General features: G+C 45.7%; 3 protein-coding genes across 3 annotated transcripts; 1 reads left to right on the top strand and 2 right to left on the bottom strand.

Moving 5' to 3' along the window:
- Positions 1-114: 114 nt before the first annotated feature.
- LOC144136486 (protein BTG1-like) lies at positions 115-15,006 on the top strand. Its single transcript, XM_077668853.1, has 4 exons — positions 115-208; positions 596-1,097; positions 8,282-8,405; positions 12,550-15,006. The coding sequence occupies exons 2-4, from the start codon at positions 787-789 to the stop codon at positions 12,781-12,783; spliced, it is 669 nt and encodes a 222-aa protein (XP_077524979.1). The 5' UTR covers positions 115-208; positions 596-786; the 3' UTR covers positions 12,784-15,006.
- Positions 3,356-4,062, bottom strand: LOC144136487 (uncharacterized). Its single transcript, XM_077668854.1, has one exon. It carries the CDS (start codon positions 3,927-3,929, stop codon positions 3,384-3,386), a length of 546 nt encoding a protein of 181 aa, XP_077524980.1. The 5' UTR covers positions 3,930-4,062; the 3' UTR covers positions 3,356-3,383.
- A 73-nt stretch (positions 15,007-15,079) lies between the features above and the next one.
- Pcd (pterin-4a-carbinolamine dehydratase) lies at positions 15,080-19,503 on the bottom strand. The gene is made up of 3 exons (XM_077668855.1): positions 19,334-19,503; positions 16,847-16,978; positions 15,080-15,382 (listed from the first exon to the last, which is right to left on the bottom strand). The coding sequence occupies exons 1-3, from the start codon at positions 19,412-19,414 to the stop codon at positions 15,200-15,202; spliced, it is 396 nt and encodes a 131-aa protein (XP_077524981.1). The 5' UTR covers positions 19,415-19,503; the 3' UTR covers positions 15,080-15,199.
- Positions 19,504-23,923: the final 4,420 nt, after the last annotated feature.

The following is a 23,923-nucleotide window of genomic DNA, read 5'->3' as shown; positions in this document are numbered from 1 at the left end:
AAGCTGAAGACAAAAAGCATACTGCTGTTGTTTTGGCGCTCTAATAAAATATTTTAGATGAAAATGTTAAATTTACGTTGATAAATTAATGTACACGTTAGCTATAAAGGTGCTAAGGCAGTAAACGCAGTAAGTACGTCAACTTCGGCTCACTAAGGTGGTTTGTAACTGCGTAAGAAAGTCGATGAGAGAGTGCGTCTCTCCGTTGGTAAGTCCCGTTGTCAAGTTTGTTTCACCTTAAATTTACGCATTTCGAAACATTGTTTTCTAATTTACTAGCTTATAAGCGCAAATGTAACAACTGAAAAGTAAATCTGCAAGGTAATATCGTCGGATTTGCCGAGAAGGAAATTGAAACTCACTGTGACGCTTAGCTTTGTTAGCGAAACGGCCGCAAAGCGTCGATCTAGATCAGACAGCGTTTCGAGTATTTCAGTGTGGTTTGTAGACCGAGCGGGTTGTTGAGCGCCGCAGCCGTATCGGATGTTTCCATCCTAGAGTTTGTTTGTTGAGTTTAGTACTGCTTTACTGCCTTCCTGCTGCGGGTTAATCGCCTGTCGTCGGCGGGTCCTTTCTCTCTCCCCCCTTTACGCAGCACCCCGAGCGTTCGGAAAGTTGCGCTTGAAGTACCGTCACCGTTGTTGAGTGAGGGCTGCCCATCGCCTGCGCACGCATCGAGGTCGTGCGCGCGCTCGTCGGATTCCCCCGCAGGAGGCTGCCTGCACTGCCCGTGTTAAATGTCTTTTGCGTCGTCGTCTCAGGGTGGAAGAAGTCGGTCAGCGTGCGATGAAGGACGAAATCGACGCAGCGGTCGCCTTTCTGGTGCGAGTCATTGCTAGGAATTCGAGCCTGGACCGGACGCAGCTGGACGCGTTGGGAGAGCGGCTGAAGTTGGTCCTGGCGGAGCGGTTCCGTGACCACTGGTTCCCCGAGAGGCCGTCCCGAGGACAGGCGTACCGATGCATTCGCATCAACGAGACTGAACCCCGTGAGCCCGTGCTGGAGCAGGTGTCGCGCCGCTGTGGCCTCGGCTACGACGACCTCTGCCTGCCAGCCGAACTAACCATGTGGGTGGACCCTGAAGAAGTGGGCTGCAGGTAAGCGACGCGTCGTGGTAATATGCTGCCAAAGCATCCGTAGCATCTTTTCGTGCGAAGCCATCGTTTGTGTGCTGGGACCTGTCGGTGAGCCTGCAACAAGGAAAAACAAGTTCATGGCGTTTGCATTCTATCCTTCCACTTTTCTGCACATTGAAATCGTTCCTCCTTTTAGCACTTCTTTCATGCTGTAGTTAGTTGAGGCCAGTTATTAGTCATCATAAGTTAATCCTATTGTTAGTTTGATAAAGTTGAGAGGCAACAATCTTGATACGCAAAGAACAAGTAGAACTGAAAAATAAAATTGCAAGCATGCAACACTGCCACTCTGCAGATGATGTGGACAGGCAGTAGATGGCCTGGCATGACTTGTTTTGTGTCATGTTCCTGGACAGACGTTGAGGAAGAGTACTTTACCCCTGGTATATCCCTAGCCTACTCAGTCCCCACAGGCAGTGGTAAACTAGCTTTACCTTGAGGCTCACACCACCCATTAGTCACAAGACCAAAAGACTTGGCATTTCTTTGTGAATTCGGACCTCATAGGCACACGTTGAGGGCCTAGCTATCATGGTGTTTTTGTGAGCACTACCAACCTTGGTGAATCAGCTCTGCTAGCACACAAAAAAGTTGTGCATTTTCATGTCTCTTAGCCTTACCTCAGAACATAAAGAGGTGGCTCACTTACTTATGCCCACTCACGCTCACATCCACTCACTCACTTTCGCTCGCTCACATCCATGTCGACTCACATTCACTCACTGTAAAGTTTGCAATGTGTGTTTGCGTATGGACAGCACCCTTTTAAAGTTTCCTCTTTTTCCTTGTTTGCTGACAGCAGATGGGATGAGGGACTTACTGCCGTGGCCAACTAAGCTCGTGGGTTAAGTGGCCTTTGCCCCAGTCCCCTCCCCTAATGTAGTGTGATGGGTGTGGATACCGTACACCGATGTAGTGTGAGCCACCCAGGGCTTTGTCGGATTCTTCAGCCAATATTAGTTTGTCTGGTTGAAAATAGGGGTCACATGCCTGTTGTCTTCCATGACCCGAACCCATTTACGCATGTTTGCTCCCACTCTTGCTGCCAAGGTGTCTTTTACTGGTGGAACTCTGGAAGTTCTGTGTGCATGGGGCGGGCATGGATTAAAGGGCACTGCGAAACGGCCACTTTGCGAGACGTTTTTGCAGTAATGGGATGGTGTCCTAAGTATCAATGATGAGTTTGCTTTGACAATGACCTCTCTGTGAGTCTGCACGAACACATTGGACATAAATGGTGATGGAATGCTTTCGGCTGCGTGGGAAATAAAAATTTTTACAAAGACCGAATGCATGCCTCCTTGGAAGGGGAAATGGTTGGAATGGGTCTTTTTTTTTTAACTGCAGATTTCTCCTGTGGAGAAGGGATGCAAGGTGGAGTGGCCATTATAAATCTCTTTGCATTATAAATCTGATGCTTGAGACTCCTTTCCTCAGGACTACTAGGTTAAAGCTGTCAATGGTACCGTTGTAGTGCTGTCTTTACTGAACCAGAATGATTGTTTAATAAGCATTTGTTATTGTTTTTTGTTTCTTTACTGCACCTTCCAAATTTTCAAGCCTAAATAGGCAGTAAACATCCTGTAAAACAAAATTCACAGCATTAATTTGTATAATTCTAGTAATTTTGTATTAGTTAGGTACCGGGCAAAAATAAATGTTTCTAGCACGTGCAGTTCCTTAAAAAAAAAAAAAGAGTGAAATGTTGCAAAAGGTAACATCTTTGAAGTGCCTTTTAAGTAAAAAAAAATAATTTAAAATCACCCTAAAAATGCACATTGATATATTATTTGATGTAGACATCTTCACAATGATGCTTTTCTTGTTCATTTGCTACCTTGCTTTCAGGGCCTCTTTTGCGGTTGCTTGTGTAGCCTTTTCCGCAAAGTAAAGTCATTGTCATCAGCCTCAGTCATTGCACTTGGCGAAACACCAGTATCATGTTAATGTCCACTTGGGCAGTGATGTAGTCTTTAAAATAACCACAGCATTCATCCCGGATATTTTCAGTGTCTAAATTCTAATGAGCTCATCCTTTCCAGCATGCTCTCAAACAAAATTGACTCATTTTCGTTTTCTTTCTTCCCGTGGAGGCATTTCTTTTTCTTCCACAACCAGTGTATACAGTAAACGCTCATTAATTCGAATTCCACGGGGCCGCCAGGCCAGTTCGAATTAACCAAAATTCGAACTAATGAAAGTGAGCAAAAATGGACGCGTTTGATGCCCGCAGGGCACGAAAAACATTTATTTAGCAAAACAATCTGTTATCATCTTCTGCTTCTTCTCTCTGAGGGCTACCGTAGTCACTCGGTCTTCTAGCGCGCGAATGCGACGCAGGGAGTCTTCTTCCCCCTCTTCAAAGCTGAAGAAAAGGCGCGCGACATTCAGCGCTCCCATAACTTCTGCCGCGGACGGACACACGGGCTCTTGCTCCTCGTCGTCGTCCTCGTCTTCTCCCTCTTCTGGGACAGATTGCTCCCCAACAATTTCAGCGACAATGTCCTCATCACATCGGGCACCGCACACTGCTGCATCGCTGTCTACTTCAATGTAATCATCAAAACTAATGTCCTGCAGCACAGCACGCACAGCCACAGGCAGAGGCTCTGGACTCCCATCGTCGCCACTTTCTTCCATACTTCTGGCAGCAAAGCCACAGTGGTGGAAGCAGTTTGCAATTGTGGATGGCGTGACCTGCTCCCATGCACACACCAACACGTGCATTGCTGTGAGCAGTGTGATGGGGCTGGTCTTCTGGTTTCCAGTGCACAAAATCTTGCGCTCGATCATGTGGCGCCTATAGAAACATTTAATGTTTCTGATCACCCCCTGATCTATTGTCTACAAGGCCACAGTCGTGTTGGCGGTCAAAAATACTAGCCTTGTGGCTTTCAGCTAGGCGTCGACTTTGTGTGCCGAGCAGTTATCCACAATGAGGAGAACTTGACGCTTCTCTAGCTCCATCCTCCGATCGAATTTCAGGAGCCATTTTTTAAACAATTTGCCCGTCATCCACGCCTTGTTGTTGGCGGCGTAATCTGTCAGCAGTGTCCTAATGTTCTTGAAACACCGAGGCTTCTGTGCCTTTCTGAGAACAAAAAGAGGGACCTTCTCCGTCCCGGTCATATTAGCGGCGACCAGAACAGTAATCCGCTCTTTGCTTCGCTTGCCGCCAGCGCTGCTGTCCCCTTTAAATGTTACTGTTCTGTCGGTCTGGAGCTTATAAAACAAAGCCGTCTCATCAGCATTGAATATATGTTGTGCCGAGTAGCTTTCTAAGTACTGCTGCAGAGCACCGCTTTGCCATGTGGCACAAGTTTCTGCGTCCACTTCTTTGGCTTCTCCGGACAACACCCGGAAGACTAGATTATGTCTGTCTCGAAAGCGGTGAAACCATCCTTCGGAGGCGACAAAATCTTCCACATTCATGCGCAGGGTGAAATCAACCGCCTTCGCCATGATAATTGGGCCGCTCAGTGGAATGTCTGCGCTTCTTATTTCCTTCACCCACGTGATCACAGCGGTCTCAGTTTCCGGATACTTGGCTAATCGGAGCCTTTTTCTGTTGCTGGCGAAATCTTCGGCTTCGTAGGCATCCTCGATGGCCTTCCTATTTCGGATATAGGTCGACAACGTGCTTGGTGGAATCCCGTGCTTTTTCGCGATTTCCACTTTGCTGGCCTTCCGTTCGTCCACCTCGGATAAAATCGCCACTTTCTCCTTCACCGTCTTGGTGCAGTATTTCCCACGCGAACACATCTCGTGGACACAAGCTCACAGCAAGCGGCGTTCAAAACGAGAGCTAAAACACTAAAACGCCGTTCCTCGAAGCAGTCGCGGCAGGAAAGACTGGTTAGTATTTGTTCCAGCACCCTAGCGGCGCCCCGATGGTTGTGCCATCTATCGTTCTGCCGTGAAAGCTTCCAACGATAGTTTTCAACAGCGGCGCTTGGTGGCGCGCAGTTCGAATTATGGGTGGCGGCGCGAATTTTTGAGTGAATTAACGAGCTGTTACGCGCATAGACTTCTATGCACTGCGGACCGGACCACGATGACTATTTCGAATTATCCAAAATTTCGAATTAACGAGTTGTGAATTAAAGAGCTTTCACTGTAGCTGTGGTAAGCAAGTCACCTTTAACTCATCTTTTTGCGCTGCGAATAACAAGAGTTTTGAAGAATAATTATTTGCGGAAGGCTCTAACCACCATATAAATGCTGTGCCTTGTGTCGGGCAGCATTGCCAGAATTGAACAGCATATGATGGTCAGCAAGGCTGATTAGTACAGAATCAATGTGTCCACAACAATCTCTTTAATGTTAATTTTTCCATTAACTGTCAAACTCGAGGCTCAGAGTCGAAAACAAATCGATATTGCTCTTGAAATGGCTCTGAAGCTGCACACAACACTAAACAATGCTATTTATGCAAGTCGCACTCTGTTGAGAGCTAAATTTGGCTGAGAACAATATGCTAGGAAGCTTTTTGTTGTTGCTAGATGAGCACTAATAATCCCTCCAAGCTTAGAGAAACTCAGTGCACCTTTTTATTTTATTTTTTTTAAACAGGAAAGCTGCACATTGCTCATAGGTGCAAAATTGGACATGGTTGGTCCCCACCCATGTTTCTAAAAATGTTATTTTTTTGTGTTAAAAAGTTGTTTGATGCAGGTGAGGCCTTGGACCTTGTTCAGGAAAAAGGCGAAAACTTCATATCATGAAAAAGCAAAAAAAGAAATATATATATATATATATATATATATATATATATATATATATATATATATATATATATATATATATATATATATATATACATTCTTCAAAATGTTAGCCTACTCTGTTCTGTTTGTTAAGACGTATTTAAGAGCAGTGATGGCTTTGTAAAGCCGGAGCACATATGCATGACAGATCTGTGGACATGCTTGCCGTGCAGTACATTGTTGGTGCTGCACTTAATCCCTGACTCAAGGACACTTGAGAACCAGACCACGTGTTCTCGCTTGAGGCCTGTGCTTGTGGAGAGAGCGTAGACATCTGCGTGAGTATAGGAAGTGCTAGCTTTGCACCTCATTACTGACCTGCAGTCTGTCACGTCGTTGGTCGATAAACATTTCTTGTGGAAGAACACGTGCGCAATGAACTTGTCAGCCATTTTGCAAGGAATGACCTGTAAAAACAGTGGCGAGGAGGCTATGCGCATGGCCAGAACCTTGTTGGAAAAAGTCCCGCTCCAGAACTAAATTTAAAAAAAATTTAACATCCGGTTCAAAGGATTCCTCATGCGGTCCAGATACCACTACAAAAAAAAATTGAAATCTGAGCATTCGAAGGAAAGTTCCTGTACTTTCAGTATTGAGAATACAAAGATTGGACAAAATTAGTTTACTTTTCACTTGCCCAGCACTGTTGGGTGCTGCACTCATGCAACGGAAGCTCACATGCAGTGCTGCCTTGCCAGGGCAGCCCACAGCTGCATATTTTGACTGCAACGCCGCTCCATGTACGCGTCATAGGCAGAGCAGGTGCGCCTGGAGGGTGGGACCACAACAGGGGAAGCTCCCTAATCTCCCCTTCCCCTTTGCCAGCGTGCAGTTGCTTTCACATTGGTATAAGGTTGCCAGGTTACCCTCATAGCTGTCTCCTCTTCTTTTCTCACCACATTTCTGGCTACGGCATTTACTGACTTTTTTTTGATGCGTTAGCATTAAGTGCCCCGTTCACCAAAAAATCCGGTGCCAACATTGTCAGCGTTGACGTCAGTGTTGTGAGCGAAAAATTATGGGCATAGCTCCGGCAAGTGGTCCCCAGAGAGTAGCCTAGGAGGCAGGTGGGCCACCTAGGTCATGTGTCCTTGCAGCGTCATCACAACCTGCCCACCGTGGCAGGTGGTTATGAAAGGTATGATTGGTCGATTGGGAATAGCTACCTGGGCCGCACAAGGCGCACCGCTGGGAGCACCTGCCATCGCATGGCAGTGGCGCATCGCGTAACCGCTGCACCACTGCACCAGGAGGGTTATGACAACTCCCAGGGATCCATGAATTTAAAGTAGAGAATGACCTGCTGCATATGTGGGAACTAAATGGAAATTGGGAGGGGGGTGTTGGATTGGGCTCTGTTATAGGGCAGAAATGGCTTGAAATATTATGGAATGTGTATATTGTGGCGCATATGTATTTTGATGCATTCTTAGGTGCTGAAGTTGCAGCTGTGCCATGAGGCAAGCTATAGTGGTGGGCTTTTGATTGTTTTTGACCATTCTGGGCTTTTTAACGTGGATGTTGTTTTCATTATACTGCCCAAACCTAGATTATTTCTTCACTGAAAAAAAAAAAAAAAGCGGGTAGGAAGGGACGTTTTGTGAGCATGAACTTCCTCTGTAAGTATACACCTTTTATCAAAATTAAGGAGCCACTTTTGCACCATCCGCGTAGGTCCTAAGCTTTGATGGAGCGAGAATGAGAGTTCATATCTTCAAGAGATGTGGAATGCTCACAACCGCAAGGAGCCACGCAGCATAGCCCAGAAAGAAATCGCCTGGAGTCTATACTTTTGACAAAGTGTGTACAATGGAAGTGCTTCATTACACAGCACTGTCCCCATTGTTGACATCACTGAACGTCATTATACTGTCTTACTTGGTTATTGCTTATTTATTACTAATGCTCACTTGGAAAAGGGTGCTGTGCTCGAGCACTCACGAAAACGACCCTGGGGCAATGCTGTAGTGAGTGTGACATAGAAGATACTGCCACTCGCTAAATGTTCAGTGAAAGTTGTTAAGCACCATTTCATTGTTGCTCATGATTTATAGTCAGATTAATGGAGCTGCTTCATAAACTTGCATGCGTGGCCAACCGCGCTATAGCCATAGATATGTTTGCCTGGAAACTTTTTCAATGGGTGGTGTGTGTCCTTAGTTTCTTATTCGTGCCTATTTAAGGCCTCACCTGCACATGTATTGGTTCAAAATGCTGTCCCACTTCCAAAAGCGTGCACATCCAGGCCATGGGTCATTGGGGTACCAGGAAGTACAGGTTTTTTTTTTTTTTAGCATTGTGCTTTGCCTATTGTTTTGGTGGTGAGGCATAGTTGGCAGTGGTGCTCAAGCTGCTTGGGACCTTTCTGTTTTTCCCCAGGTTTGGAGAACGTCGGGGGGTATACTATGTACTAGCATCATTCAAGGGTGGCAGAAAGGAGAACTTTGTGGACCAAATCAACATTGACGAGCTGGAGCAGCGCACTATTGACAGGCCAAAGCAGGTATGTGTACTTTGTTGCCTCAGTGTTCAGAGGAACCATTCCTAGGGAAAAAATTGCTGAAGTCAAATGCAGAAAAGAAAAGGCAAATGAATATTGTGGTTTATACGCTTCAATATGTGGGATTGGGCTTCAGGTGCTTCGTCTTCCATGATCCGTTCTGGCAGTTGACAGCTACGGCCCATCCTTTTTTGGGTAAAATAAGTCTTTTCTAATTTTTACCATCCTGAGCAAGGTTGATAAAAATATCAGTATTACATAGCCAGTGGTTCGACTTCTTGGTTTTTGTGTATTTATTCAGAATTTAGTGAACTTTCCTCAACGTTTATTTCACATTGCAGTTTTTTTTGGGAAGGGGGGGGGGGTGCAAGTACATATTATTTCTATGGAAGGATTACTGGTTTTTTCAGTACCTCTCTTTGTTGAAAATCATATGTAGTTTTCATTGGCTTGTTTGTTAGCTAGAGCAATTTCTGTACTTGTAGTTAAAGCACGCGCAGTTGTATAAATTTAGAATAGTGGTTGCAGTATCAAATGCTACTGCCGTAAAACTAGCGGCTTGGAAGTTAAGGAGGAACGGGACAGCTATATCTAATTTCATTATTTAATCATGAAAAGTAACTAAATTTGGCACAGGTATGCAACGTTTTATACTGGTTTCAGAACTGCATTTCAATTTAAGCTATCTGGTATAGTTGCTGAGTAACATTTCACGCTTTCGTTAAGTCACCCCTGGGGTGTTAATTATTAACCAGAAAGTGCACAAGTTTTTTATGTCAACATGTTCATAAAGCCCTGTTCTGTGCAATAAAGCTGTTATACAGTCAAACCTCGCTATAACGATACTGTTTATACCGAAATAATGCATATAACGAAGGAATAACAATTCCCTTTGAAAGCTCGGTTAACACAGACTGCAATGAAGCGATGGCTATAACAAAGTAATTGCATGGCCCCTTAAACTTTGTTACAATGAGGTTCAACTGCAGTTCTTTTTCTAGATGACCAGTACTGATTGAAATAAAATTTTACTCCAGCATCCATATTTACATGAAGATGTCTCTTACAAAACTAACTTTAAAAAAATGTTGCATAGCTACATAGATCTAGAGCTTTATTGCACTCCTCAGGATCTAGGGATTCATACACAAAAAAACAGAATCATTCTACTGTCATTCATTACGAATCAAAGGGATCAGTGATGGCAGTCGCAGAAAAAGCAATAAATTTCAGTTGAAGTCCAGCGTTCATGTTGTCTTCTCCCTTTGTCCTTGTCTCTTGCGCTGGTACCATGTTCCTTAAAAATGCAAGCAACCAACTAAACTAGCCCAGCTGTCTACTCTTAGCTAAGAAACCACAATTGCACTACTTAATGCAATGATCCCATTGTCTCACCATACTCCTGGGTGCCGCACTTTTGTTGTTTTCCTGTTGTGAAGTGCTGTAACTTGTACTCAATTGGCAGAAAGTTATAGTGTTTTCATGGACAAAAGTTTGCAAGATGCGGATTCACAGAAAAAAAAAAATTATTTCTGTGTTGCTTCGTTAGCTAGTCGGCTGTTATTCGTTCCAGGGATGAAGCACACATATCGTCATGCTTCTATGCTTTTCACCGACACGCTTTGCCTCCGCACACAAAGCTGAATTCTTTTCTGCGGGCCTTTGTCCTGCAAACTTTTTTCTGGCTGCACATCTGAGTGATGCTGACCTTTTTCATTTAAAACCAAATTTCAAGAAACAAATTCAGCGTCTATTCTTTTTCTCCAAGATTAGACTGAAAACTTCCAATGCCTATAAATAACTATGTACTATTTCACAGCACTGGGAAAATTGCAGCATTACAGCGCGTTTTTGACATTGCTGTTTTATAGTATGGTACCGTCAGCCTCTAGTAAAATGCAGACAGAATAACAGAAACTCAGACACAAGAATGCAAAAGTATTAGATGCTGGAGGAGAAATACAGCTGGGGTCCATTAACACTTCCACACAGTGGTCTGACTCTATAGAAGGGAAAGTCATGTGTTCTATTGTTCAGTCTCTTGTGACTAAAATCTTCTTGTTTTGCTGCTCCAGTTTCAATTGCCATGTTTGCATTTAATTTGACGCTGACAGTGCATTGAAAAAGCCTTCCTTTACCCAACTTTATTTTCTTGAGTCTGTAACATTTTCGCAACTGTTTGCTTTTCTGGATTCTGTTACATTTTATCAACTGATCCTGTTGTAGTGGCTGTTGGCAGCTGCATCTTTGAAAGCAACCTCTTTATCATTATTAATTTCTGTATAACAGCTGAATTCATTAACAGCTTCATTCAGAAACTATGTAGGCAAATAGAACACATTTTATTGCAGTTAATTTGAGCATTTGGCTGTGAAAGATGCTTTTTAGTGGCTTCTCCAAGTCATTCCGTCTCTTTCTTGTTTTTTTTTTTTTCCATTTTAAAACGTGGTCTGAACTGGCAAGAACATAGCAATACTGTGATCTTTGCGCAGGAGTGCACACTTCCGTGCGCACCCTGTTCTGATGTTCATCACCCTGCCGGGTGGGGATAGTTATTGCTGTCGGGTCGCTCAGAAGGAACTGAGGTGATACTTTATACCCTGTCACATGAGCACTTTCAAATGAGCTCGGCTATTGAGCCGAGAGCTTTTGGGATTCTCAATCGCGATCGAACGCATAGGAGTTGGCCACTGCTGCATGACAAACTATATCGCCATTGAGGGATTCATCATCTCACATCAAGGTGGTGTGGCCAATCAGCCCTCAAGTTTAACCTGAAAAGGGTAAACGAAATGTTTATTTATTACACTGGTATTCATATCTAGAAATTAATATCTTTGTTTTAGACAAGCTGTAGTAGCACTCATGCACTTTTGAGGCAGTTGGTGTCTATTGCTTTTGTTCCACTGGCAACAATGGTATTTTGCTGGTTGCAGTGTTTTTCGGCCCGGCCGCTGCCACCGCTTAGAGGCCTTCAACATCTGATGGACTCGATAAACTATCGACTCAGTGGCCATTAAGCTGCCCGTGAAGCAGCATTCAATTGGCCAGTCTATCGATAGACTATCGGTTCGAAGGCCTTTGAAATATCTGTGTGACAGGGGTATCGTATAATGGCTACTACCTTTTACCACAGCTGCCTGAAACAGCTATCTCAAACTTTTTGAAGTACACGTCATATGCATGAAAATAATTTTCGGCACGGTTTAGTTACTTGGTTCATATTTTTTGGATGGCAACACTTTTCTATAAAGACGGAAAAATAATGCACACTGCATACAATGTAGTCCTGTAATGTCAGAGTTTCAAGTCATTATGCAATGAGAGCTCATTCATTTTGACTCACTTAATTTGAGCTAAGGCTCCGATCCTCCAAATACCAAATGCTAATAAAAATGAACCCCATAATTTGGACTCTGCATAGGTAAAATTTTCAGTTCTCATTTCAGTTCAAGTCATCAAGAGTGGACTCTGCATTTGTTTCTGCAAAGAGGAATATGGAACCTGTTTGCCGTAAATGAGGATTTCGAGTTCAAAAACACTTTTAGCGCTTGCACAGTGTTGATGACAAACAAAGGGTCTTTGGTGAACTACACTGAAGGAGGAAGTAAGCTATTGTAAGCAGCCAGATGTTTGATGTCTCGCGCTTGGCTAAACAAGGATTGTTAGTTGCACGAGTTGGTTGAAATGCATTTCCAAGCAGTGCAAGAATGTGCAAGACATTGAAAGCCAAAAAGAAGTGCATGTCTTTTCATATCGTCTTGCATCTTTTTTTTTTTTTTTGCCCACCATGTTTGAAACTACTAGGCTATTTACTGATTTCGGACGTTCTCTGCCTCCCATTTGAGTTTTGCATTTGTGGTCTTGTGTGTGCCCTGTTAGATACTAAATATCCCTTCCTCGTTATCAGGCTACCATTCTTCAGTCGAAGCCATTGTACTGCATTTACTTTTCAAGGTTGGTTTCAAGGCTGCTGCTGTTGGCATTGCCAAAAGAGAATTTTGTGCTGCCTGCATCTTCTATGGATATTCTTATTCTTTTTTAGAAATGATTGAAATTGCTCAACCCTTCTATTGGCGTGGCGTATTCAAAGCGAAAAATTTATTCAAGGATTGTTTGCTTTCTTGTCATTCGCTTTCATGTGCAGTTGCTGCAGGAGATGGGGTCAGGGCGGAAGCGCGGTGTGGGCAGTGGTGGCGCCAGGGGCTCGCCCTGGGGTGCCGCGCCCCTCAAGGGGCCAGTGGCAACCTTCAGCCCACCACAGTTCCTGTCGCGCGGCGGCACTCTATGGAACCTGTCGGCTGGCCTTCCTCCCAGCACTGCTCCAGGCCAGAAGCCTGACAAGTACCACTGGGTCAACAAAGCACTCGTCAAGGCTTGACAACCCTGTTCCCTCCATCTTTAAATGCCACGTGCAGTTTTTAGAGCTCATTTTTGAGCCTCCTTTTGGGCTCTTGGCTCCGGTCACAGCACTGCAGTTTACCTGTGGCCAACAGGGAACACACTAGTTCCCATCTTCTCATTTTACTTCCCCTCTAGTTGCTTGGGACAGTGGAGAAAGCTGCTTCATTATAACTGCAAACTTTTGGCTGCCTTTTTTTGTTATTTAAGCTCAAACTAAAATTAAACAGGCCATTCATTAAGCTTTTGTTCTACTCAGTGGCATTGTCATGGTCCGATAGTCTTGACGAGGAATAGTAGTATTTCTCTCTTGTTCCTTTGCTCGTGGTAAGGCTGTCACGTACAGATAATGGGTAGTTCTGCTTGGACCATCACAGTGCCACCATGTGCTTTTGAAATTGGCATCAGTACTTACTTGCTCTTGCCTGGTGTGTGTACTGACACATTGCAACGCAGCTTTGTTTTATTGCAGACACTTAAACGTACGGTGCAGTCTCAACCTTTGTTATGCATTTTTGAAACGCTTGTTTCGTTCACTTAGCAGCTTGCATGTGCATTCCTTGAAGGTAATTAGCCAAGGAGCTGGTGTACTTAATTTGCAGTTTGATGGTTGTTCGCTTTTCTAGTGTGAAATGACTTGACCAGTGTACAGGATTTGGCAGAAACATTGCAAGAGTGATGCTGACCAATGCTGCCCAGTCAGAACCTAGGCCTGGATGCGGTAGTGATTGGCCCCTAGCCGCATGTTCCCCTTTGCATGCTTCAGTCGGCAGCTTTGGCTAGGGATATGCACCTCCAGTAGAAGCTGTTGACTGGAAGAAAGCTAAGAATTACGGTGCTGTAATCTTCCAACCATATGGACATTGTTCTAAAAGAACTTCTTGTTGCATGTGCAAGCTTTTAAGAGTGCGGTTCCCAGTGATGATTTTGGCTTTGAGCTGCAGTTCATAGAGACTATAGGGGGACAATCTGAAAAGTCCTTTGCAACATTTTACTTGTGCCTGGTGCTTTACCTGATCAAATGTTTTTATGCTCGTGAGATGTGTTTGTTTTGAACCCGGTTCATGTGGTGATGAGGAGTACAAAAAGCGCACAATGCAACTAAACCACATGCATTCAGCACCCACCTGAGACATGCAGATGCAACTTAATGACTTTGCAATGCAACCTTGAGATTTGAGAGCTCTCGACGACGATTTTAGCCTACCTCTCCAGTGTGAATGTTTGGCAGCATCTTTGGCAGAAAGCACACCTGTGATGCAGCAGTCAAGTTGTGATTCTACAAAGTGCTCTTGAAGCTGCTTTTATTAATGCACTGTGAGCTGTCATTTCACACTTCTTTCTCCTATGTGCGGGACCCTAGCCATTGTCATCCCCCTCCCCACCACTATTACTCACATTTCTTTCCGTTTTTTTTTTTTTGTCGTGCCGACTTTTTGCACGATAGTCTTATACAGTGGTATGGACATCCCTGTGAACAATGAATACAGTATTTGATATCACTCTACAAAAAGCACAAGGTTTTCATGACGTCAGTTACTCCCTGCATTAGTTCTTTGGTGTGTGCCAGCCCACTGTTGCTAGTTGTTCATTTTATTGAAGCCATCTTGAGACTACACAATTGTTCTACAAGAACTACAGGCCATTTGTTTTCACGTCATCATTGTATAGTGCTTGCTATCAAACTAGTAATGACCTTTTGTGTGAGACAAGTGAGGTATGCAGCCAAGAAAATTTGAGCTCATTGCATGAAACATGTTCATTGGTATCACTATTTTTCTCCAGGCACTTTCATGTTTTCTCATGAACCCATGTTCTATTAGCTAGTGCAAAAGACAGCCTTCTTTAGAGTGCCGTTCGTTTCGTAGTGGCTAAATATGAGATTAAGAACTGCCTAGCCACACTTATAGTAATAGGCATGAAGTTGCCATTTCCATGGCAGTACTCGCACATCATCAAGCCTTGCAGCTGCAACAGTGGGCTCCAGATGCCATACAGGGAGCTGTTTTATGTTTTGTTAGTGTTGTTTTATTTAAGTTACTAGACCAAGTAATATATACATATATTGTAGTGTCCGTGACTATTCTCCTGCTGGATTATGTCGTGTTCCGGTGATGTCTATGAGGTTACTTAGCGGTGTGTACTGTGCACTGTTTGCTGGATACCCATCCCTTTTATTTGTATTAAAAGCTGTTAATGCTCACCTCTGCAGTATGTTTGAAAATGTGTGGCAAGCTGTGTGGGGCTTTATCTATATTAGAATTTGAACGAAGCAGTCCTGGTTGTCGTACTGTTTATTTTCATATTGAGGCAGCAATTGCATAAACAAGGTCTCTCCTCTTTGGGCAGCTTGTCAGAAGCATGGTTGTTCCACAAAACAGTTGTTTTGATGGGTGCTAAGCAGTTACACTCTTTGCTGCAGTTTCAATGAAATTTGCGAGCTTCACATCATTGGTAGAAAGGCCACCAACGTCATGAGTGCTGAGAGTTATTTGGACTTTGTTGTACACGTTGAACCATTCTGGGTGGTGGTCCATCTTTTCAGCTTGCATTGCTATGCGGGTCATGAAGCCGAACGACTGAAAAAGACATTGTGCAATACATGCACATTTGTTATTTTATAGCTGTCTGGCGCTTGCTTATCGTGAATCCTCAAGCTGAAACGGCACAGAAGATGCAAATGACAGATTGTAGAGACCACTGCAGTCTGCCATTTGCATCTCCTATGCCATTTTTGCTTGTAGACTCAAATAATGTAGCATCATGTAGCTCACTTACTGTGCTGCATAATACCACCGCACTGATCCTTATTTGTCTTAGCGCCATTCATGCACTTCGCAAGCACATCAACTTGTGATTACTACATTGCAGCTTAACAAAATCGGCAGATAATTACATCTGCACTCTGCATAGCAATGCAGAGTTGTCTACACAAAAATTACATTTCATCACAGTAAAGAAATTTCCATTATCTTCTGACAGTTGCTATCCATTAGGATTGGTTTATTGCTACATGCATACACTATTCAGGTTCTGCTGTGTCAATTTTTCTGATTTGTCATGCTTATTTCATGCAACGGCAGTGCTAAAGTAAGACTGAAAGCAGTGAACTTTTGCTGCACTAATTTTAAAAAGCAACTGCAATTACTTGTGGTATGTTGTGGTATGTGCACACGCCATACTTCATTGGGCACCAACAGGCTGCATGACCCATCCACCACATTTTTACTGCAAACTAAAACTTGGGCTTGATGGTTGCTCAGGTTGTGGATGATTGTGGCACCACCAGTGGGCCATGCAGCTGGCTAGCCCTGACACTCTGCAATTCTTGCACATTACGAACAGCCACTAGCCACGTTGCTTGAAGCCTGTGCCCTCTGCCTTGGAGGTCATTCATCACCAAAACTCTCCAGCGTTGCATGCATGATGGCCAAAAAAGGCCACAAACCACGCCTCGTCACTGCACAGCCACTAGGGAGGGCAAACTGCCATCCAAAATGCTTCCCCACTTTTTTGCTTAAAACCCTTCCCTCTGATATCCATGCCTAGGTAGCCCGAGTCAAGAACATGCTTGCAATGAGATGCAACAATGAACATTTGACTTCTTTGCAGCCGCCCTCACAAAGTCGCCCCTGAAGACAACAAACAAAGAGATATGCCTCTAAAACAGGTGACAGAGAGACAGTACATGAAGTGAGAGGGGTTAGAGAATACGGCACCCGACCTGATACTTCAAACTCATCTGCTGGGATTTGTGGATAGATACGAAGTGAGTACTAAGAAATAATCCCAAAAGCAGCAGTACGCCCGTCAGAAAGTTCACTCTCAACTTGTGCTACAGAGGAAAAAGTATGCGCAAACTAGTGAAAACTAGATGGAAGAAAAAAAAATCTTCACAATAAAGTGGTTCAGTTCTGGTTACAGTAATTCTCAAGCGATAATGCATAAAAGGTTGTTGCTAATTCCTTTTTATATTGTGTTACAAAATTGACTCAAAGTTTCAACCTTTTTTTCAAAACTACATTTACCATTTTACAGCTTACCTGGTTGAAGTTTTTGAACAAGAATTCCTTGTATATAGCATCACGGTCTTTGACTTTTGTCCAGCCGGCATCAAGGAGGGGTGTCAGGCTAGTCTTCCTCTCCTCTTCAGTAAGCTTTGCCCTCTTCGAAGCCTTCAGGGACAACACAGCCAAAAAAATGCTTAGAAGGTGTTATTTCAGCACCAGCGGTGCAGCTGCTGTCACCCTGTTCGCACAACTCGGCTCAGTAAAAAGCGCCGGGACCAGGGCGCGTGAGCGTGTCCAGAAAGACTTCTTTGGGGAATAAGGCTACTGATGGGAGCACTTGCAGGTGCAGCATGGTTATGACAGACACCGAAGTGGTGGCCTTGTGGTAGAGCATCTGCCTCGTATACAGGAGGTGCTGGGTTCGACCCTTAGTGCTGCTGGATACCCACTGATTCTCTAATGGGTAAGAGATTTCCCCTGGCCAGGTGCTCGGCTCATCTGGGGCAAAATGCTTGGAAAAGGGCCTTTGATCAACCTCGCCCCTCCCTCGATGGAAAACCTACCCGTGAGGGACAGAAATCCGCTTTGTGCGGTAAAGCCCATTGTGGCCGTTTTCTCATCAACAAAAAGGTGCGATCGAAGACCCATTTCCCAAGAGTTTCACTCCAGATAAGCCGAGCATCGGGCCAGGGGAAGTTTGTACCTATTGTATCGCCAGCGGGTACCCGGCAGCGCTGGGGATTGAACCCTGCACCTCCCACATGCGAGGCGGACGCTCAAACTTTGACTTGATTGAACCTGTGTGTTTAAACTGCAGCACATGCAAATGCTCCCATTGGTATTCAACCAAATAGCCCAAATGCAAACTTTACTTGAATGAAGCTAAACTAGTGAGCATGTTCTGGCATGTTGATATTCTTAGTTTGCGGTTGTAGCGCAAGTGAAAACTGTGGCCGGAAGAAACGAGGAGACATGTACCCACGCTAAACCGTCATCCTACAGCACACACCAGCGGCGAACGAAGCGGCAGGCTGTACCGTGCAAACTGACTTTGTGCACACCCAACGACCCGCCGCGGTGGCTCAGTGGTTAGGGCGCTCGACTACTGATGCGGAGTTCCCGGGTTCAAACCCGACCGCGGCGGCTGCGTTTTTATGGAGGAGAAACGCTAAGGCGCCCGTGTGCTGTGCGATGTGTGCACGTTAAAGATCCCCAGGTGGTCGAAATTATTCCGGAGCCCTCCACTACGGCACCTCCTTCTTCCTTTCTTCTTTCACTCCCTCCTTTATCTCTTCCCTAACGGCGCGGTTCAGGTGTCCAACCATATATGAGACAGATACTGCGCCATTTCCTTTCCCCAAAAGCCAATTATATAATATATACACCCAACGAAGCAGTTAAAGCCATGATCGACTAAGATCATCGACTATAAGCAGCTCAGCTTTGAAGGAGGAGAAATGCATGCGGTCCGCCATGTTACTGGGCGAGTGTAGCAGGCGCTGGCGTAGCAGACTGAGTCAAAAGTAGCACGTTAGCCATGGCTTCTTGCAGAATGGTTATTATGAGAAAAATAATTGGTGTCCCCGCTCACCGTCGAACGCAACTGATATTTTCCTGGTGATGCAAGGCACCGCGGCGCTCGAACATGACGCCAGAGATGTTGCGCTTATAACAGACAGCTTTATAAACAGGAAATATTTGCGCTGGAAAAATATTAAACCGCGATAATCGTCAGGCGCATCGATTAAAATGTCGAGCATAATTTGGGCGTGTACAAACGAGCCATAAAGCTATGGATATATAAGTACATCAGCGCCTTCTTTAAAAGAATCTGATCTCAAGGTCACCGGTTCGATCACGTCTGCAGCGGCCTATTTCTATTCGCGTGCTGTACAAAGTTATCGCAAGTTAAAAGTGGCCTAAATTAAACCGGAGCCCACCACTGCCGCATACCTCAGCCCGCGAATCGCTTCGTCGTTAAATATCCTCTCCCCCCCCCCCCCCCCCAAAAAAAAAAATACTAATTATGTAAGATAAGCTACCCAATTTCTGCACTGAGTCATTCACACTCGTGCAAGAGAGCTGTAAAATTTGAGACCTGAAAGACCCCTGGGTGTGCTTTTATTACTGTGCGAATCCCATATCAGTAAAACGGCCAGCAGTGCCGGCAAAGAATCGAGCACACTGCTGTGAAGAAGTATTCGGACTGTAAATATGCCGTTTAAGCATCAAACAGACTGCAGTCAAGACAATGTGTTTTAGGATGGTAAATGTGCAGTTCTCGTCGAGCTCTGAAACATCCTGTTTAACGTTTGCAAGTACTGTAAAACGTCCGCACACGGAGCCTAACTGCCGAAATGGCGCAGACGGAAAACGGCCGACCACTTGTTGATCCAGTTCCCCCTCAAATTTCGCGCAGTTTCGACTGCGCAAAGGAAATACAGATGCAGACGGCTAAATCGTGCCTTACGACGGTGCGAACAAAATATTTTTGGTCACCATCTCCGCGTTTCTACTTACCATTTTTGTGAGCGGACGAGCTGACCGTAGAGCGCCCAGACGAGATGTGGCCTGAAAAAGTATACAGCCTCTAGCAATCATTACAGATAAAAAGAGGATAAACGTGCCCCCCGGGTAAAAGAAAACCAAGGCCGGCCGGTCAGGCTACACGCGGCTACGCGGCTTTACGGATTGGCCGCGACTCGACCGAATCAACGTTGCCGGATCTTCGGTTTCATAACCACTGAAATTGGCGTACTCCACGTAGTTGACGCTGAGGCAGCGGTCGAATATCGAGCGTTAGCACACCTAACATGGGTCCGAATCCCTGCCGCTTTCTAGGCTCCAATTTAACTAGTAAGTTTATGCTGCACGAAACGCTAAAACGGTTGGCACACAAATTTTACACGAATGTCGGGACTATGTAGCCCAACTTTGACGCCTGCTAGACAGGAATATACACAGGGTGTTCCGTATATATATATCTCTCCGGGCTGTAAAAAAATTCTCCGCAAACTACTAGCTTATTAGTGCTCAACTACAGACCACAAGGTAGCTTAAGGCGGTCTGTTTTATTTTATATCTAAGTAGTTTAGCATTGAAACTTGCCTGGATTGTCGGGAAGCGGCAAATAACTGCAGTCGTCTGGGCGCAGAATTTTCGTCGAGGCGAGCAGAGCAGCAGATTTGACAGGCTGCGCCATCTGAGGTACTGCGAGACCTACCCCTGCTCCAAGCAATTTTTCCCCGCAGTCCTGGTAAGTTCCGATGTTAAATTATTTATCGAAAATCGCAGACCATCATAAGCAATCCTGTGGTCTGTGCTTGAGCCGAAATAAACCGGCAGATTGCGCAGGAGAATTTCTTACAATCCGAACAGATAAATACGAACACCCTGTATATACCAGATCTACATAGTTTGGAGTTGTGGCGCTCGGGCAGCACACTGCCGCCTGTTATTTTATTCCATTATGTAACCACCTCGGCTACCATATGGCAACGACTTGGAGGCCGCCATCTTGGATTCTATCCGCGGAATCCGCATAACTCGGAGGCTCGAAACGCGACCAGTAGAGCTAACGCTCTAAAAGCTCATTTTTCTTTTGCGGGCGCATGGAAAAGCACGCACCAATCCCGCAACATGACTTTTTCTCGGTTTTTCCCGAGGATGCCAATGCCAACAAATTCGAGGGTGCGGGCATAACAGATATAGAACTGTGAGGACTCCCCGCCCTACTTCATGTTTGGTGGGAAAACCCTTTGAGCATCCTTTGATATATATATATATGGTTTTGCTGTGGCGAGGCGCTAGAGACTCTTGTGCCATGCTGACCTTGGAGCAGGGGGTTTTCATAACTCAGACAGGCTTGATGGCGAAGTCACCGAGCCTCACTTATCCTACATACAGCTGAAACCTCAGGAAGATTATTTACTGCGAAAGTAGCGCCGGGTCACAGTGCGAAAATACCAGTGTCTGCAGCCTCGGAGAGTGGACCTCCACTCTCCTCTTATGAGAAAAGTCGCAGAGCAGCAACAATTTCCCAGTGTGGGCACCCGAAAATTGGGTTTTGGGAAAAGGAGCAGCAACTGTCTCACTTATCGGTGGGCACCTCAACCGCGCCGTGAAAAACTCCATGAAGTGCACAAATCTAAAAAAAACGTGTCGAAAGGAACAGCAAGTAACTACTTAAAATGCAAAAAATAATTATATGTCTAGCTAAGGACTGTATTATGTAGGATAAAATTAAAAAAAACAGCAGTTGGTAACACTGGGCCACGGCGTCTTCTATGATTCCACTAATTAATCACAACAGTGAACGGTATCAAAGCCAGGTAACAAAATTCTAGAGCTTCTTGTTTAGGTAACAAGAAAAGTTTAATGAACTACTTTTTGTCGTGGAGGTATTCTGTGCAGCGGCCTTGAATGTCGGCGGAGCTTTGCTGCAGACTGAAAGGGTCACGTCACTGACCAGGATATGAACGTTTAAAACAAACAAGCCCAGTGCTTCGATTAGGTAACGGAGTAATTGCAAAGAGTAAAGCGGTGCCCGCGCCTAAAAGCAGCAAATATACAAATGAAAGCTCTCTCACGCTTCCTTTCGGAGCGCCAAACAAAACCTCCTCATCTACGCTGGCCCGTCTAACCTTGGATACGATGTGTCATAGTCATTCAATGCACCGTAGTCCTTTATTGCTACCATAGCATTGAAGGACTATGGATATACAAACGGAAACGGTATCCATGTCCGTCCATAGAGGACTATGGTCCGTCTCTGACGAATGAAGGGTGGATCTATACCACTCATTTTGTTAGCCGCTCGTTGAGCGTTTTTCTCTCGCCCCTTCCGTTTTCGCGCACGCAGAGTTCCTGCTCCACCAGACTACCTCCAAACGCGGAGGAGGAAAGGGAATTTGGCTTGCGGAGGCTAGGCCATGCTCCGAGCGGGAACGGAAGGAGAGGAGCACGGCGATATCGATTGATTCCGGTGGCTGTAGCTGCGCAAAAAATGTTTGCTGCCGCACGTTCCGGTGGTGAAAGCATTTATTTGAAAGTTGCAGAGAGGTTGCGTGGGGAGCAATCCCTAGTGGGCCGCTCCCCTTACAGTACTAGGTGGAGTCCCTTATTCAGGGACCCCGTTGGTCTGGGCCGCCACTCGAGCTCGCTGAACTAGGGCTTGTTGGGCCGGTAGGTCCAGGCAGCTGAGCAGGGCCGCCTCCCAGTCCTCTCGGGTAGGGGCGGAAGAGGATTGTGTTGACATGCCTGGACCATGTGGAAAGTGTCAGGAACCTCCCCACAGAAAGAGCAGAGGCCAGAGAAAGAAGTGTCGAAATGTTTGAGCACTGCCGGGCACAGTAGAGTGTTAGTAAAAAGTCTAAGCAGTATTCTCTCGTCCGCTTTCCCTAGCCCCTTGAGAGCAGCCGGGTACTGACGGTGCGAGTCCCGGTAATAAGCGGAGATATCTTTGAATGTTAACAGAGGATACGAGTCCTGGCCCAGATCGGTAGGGTCTACGTCGGGGGCCCGGTTAGTGAGTGCGCGGGCGACCGAGTTGGCGGCCTCATTCCCTGGAGTCCAAATGAAAACTCCGGTCGTGGGGTCCTGATCCCGAGCTGCTCTCCGAAGTATCCGTTGCGCTGTTGGCGTTATCCAGCCCAGTTCATAATTCTGGCAAGCCCCTCGCGAGTCGGATATGATGAATTTAGATTCAGCGTGGGAGGAGGCGCGTTCCGGAGGCTATGCCTCTCAGTCACCGGGGTAGAAAATAATTTTGACCGGAGGGTGGTCAGTGGCCCTTTAAATCTGAGCCATATGCAGGCAACCATGGCGCCCAAGATTGCGGTCGCGCCCGCACGAGCGAGGCAATCCTGTAGACCGGCAAATTCGAGAATGACCCCCACCCCAAGGCGTGGCAGAGGGGACTGTTGTCGGCGCCCTTCGACACGCCTAAGTGGGATGCGCTGACCCTTATACCCGCCGAGATGGCCCAGTGGTTAGAACGCTCAGCTACCGAGCCGGAGTATCCGGGTTCGAACCGGACCTCAGCGGCCGCGTTTCGATAGAGGCGAAACGCAACAGGCGCCCATGTGCTGTGCAATCTCAGTGCGCGTTAGATCCGCAGGTGGCCGAAATTTTTCCGGCGCCTTCCACTACGGCATTTCTCTTTTGGAAATTCGAAAGTAGCCAATGCCTTAATCAGCTCTCAGGGGCGGCGGTGTAGGCACAATAATTAGCAACTCAAAGATTGCGATCCAAAACTACAAGGAAGGCCTAATTTGCTCTGCAGCCACAGGACTTGACAGCCAAAGCGTAATCCAAGTAGAAATTATTTGGGTCCCTGCACACGGGGGAGATACCAGAAACATGAAGGCGAACTGATATGTCCGAGCTCTAGCAAACCGGGATGGATCGGGGAGTGTCCCAGAGTTCCCCGTCAACGAAACTTCCATACAGGGAAATGACCAACCACCTCCGAGAGGCGCGGAAACTTTACCCTGCACCTCACCCGGATCCGCAAGAAACAGGCCAGAAGCCTACGTAAAGCCCAAACTGGGACAGTCACAACCCCCATTGTTCGGTCTAAAATTACAACAAAAAAACATCGATCCCAAATGCTTACATTGCGGAAACAGCAACAGAACACAACCTATGGGACTGTAATGAAAGTCCAGCTTGCGGACTGGGTTGGAAAGGTTGTCCTCCGTTAGAGGGCCACCCTATTCCAAGCAAAGCATGGCCGGTCTACAGGAAACCGCGCGCGTTCTCCTTGAGACCGGCCGTGACTGGAGAACAGCCGCCCGGATCTATTAGCACATTCTCCAACATTACCTATCGCCCCGCAGAACATACTCACCACCTCACAAATATTTCCATCGAGAGGTAGGTTTCTAATGCCAACTCTAGACTCGCTTTATCCCACTTTCCGACGATACAATTTTTCAGAAAATTCGGCTGTTTTTAGGCTAGTTGCATGGTGCAAGCGCTAAAAGCAGCGATTATTGGTACAAATATTCTCAAAGCACAAGAGGTTATAGATGCGAAACAGGCCAAATTTTGTTGACCTCATTCGTGCAAGCGTTATTTGCAGTTTACTGCAATAGATTTAAGCTTTAG

This window comes from Amblyomma americanum, chromosome 6 (assembly GCF_052857255.1).
Source record: "Amblyomma americanum isolate KBUSLIRL-KWMA chromosome 6, ASM5285725v1, whole genome shotgun sequence".
NCBI classification, from domain to species: Eukaryota; Metazoa; Arthropoda; class Arachnida; order Ixodida; family Ixodidae; genus Amblyomma; species Amblyomma americanum.
Note: the sequence above shows the minus strand (reverse complement) of the source record. Positions and strands in the feature narration are given on the sequence as shown.

Coding starts and splice junctions, on each gene's coding strand:
- LOC144136487 (XM_077668854.1), bottom strand. CDS start 3,929: ATGATCGAGCGCAAGATTTTGTGCACTGGAAACCAGAAGACCAGCCCC.
- Pcd (XM_077668855.1), bottom strand. CDS start 19,414: ATGATTGCTAGAGGCTGTATACTTTTTCAGGCCACATCTCGTCTGGGC. Junction 16,979..19,333: donor CTCGTCCGCTCACAAAAATG/GTAAGTAGAAAC, acceptor TTGTCCCTGAAG/GCTTCGAAGAGGGCAAAGCT. Junction 15,383..16,846: donor TGTTCAAAAACTTCAACCAG/GTAAGCTGTAAA, acceptor TGTCTTTTTCAG/TCGTTCGGCTTCATGACCCG.
- LOC144136486 (XM_077668853.1), top strand. CDS start 787: ATGAAGGACGAAATCGACGCAGCGGTCGCCTTTCTGGTGCGAGTCATT. Junction 1,098..8,281: donor CCTGAAGAAGTGGGCTGCAG/GTAAGCGACGCG, acceptor GTTTTTCCCCAG/GTTTGGAGAACGTCGGGGGG. Junction 8,406..12,549: donor CTATTGACAGGCCAAAGCAG/GTATGTGTACTT, acceptor TTTCATGTGCAG/TTGCTGCAGGAGATGGGGTC.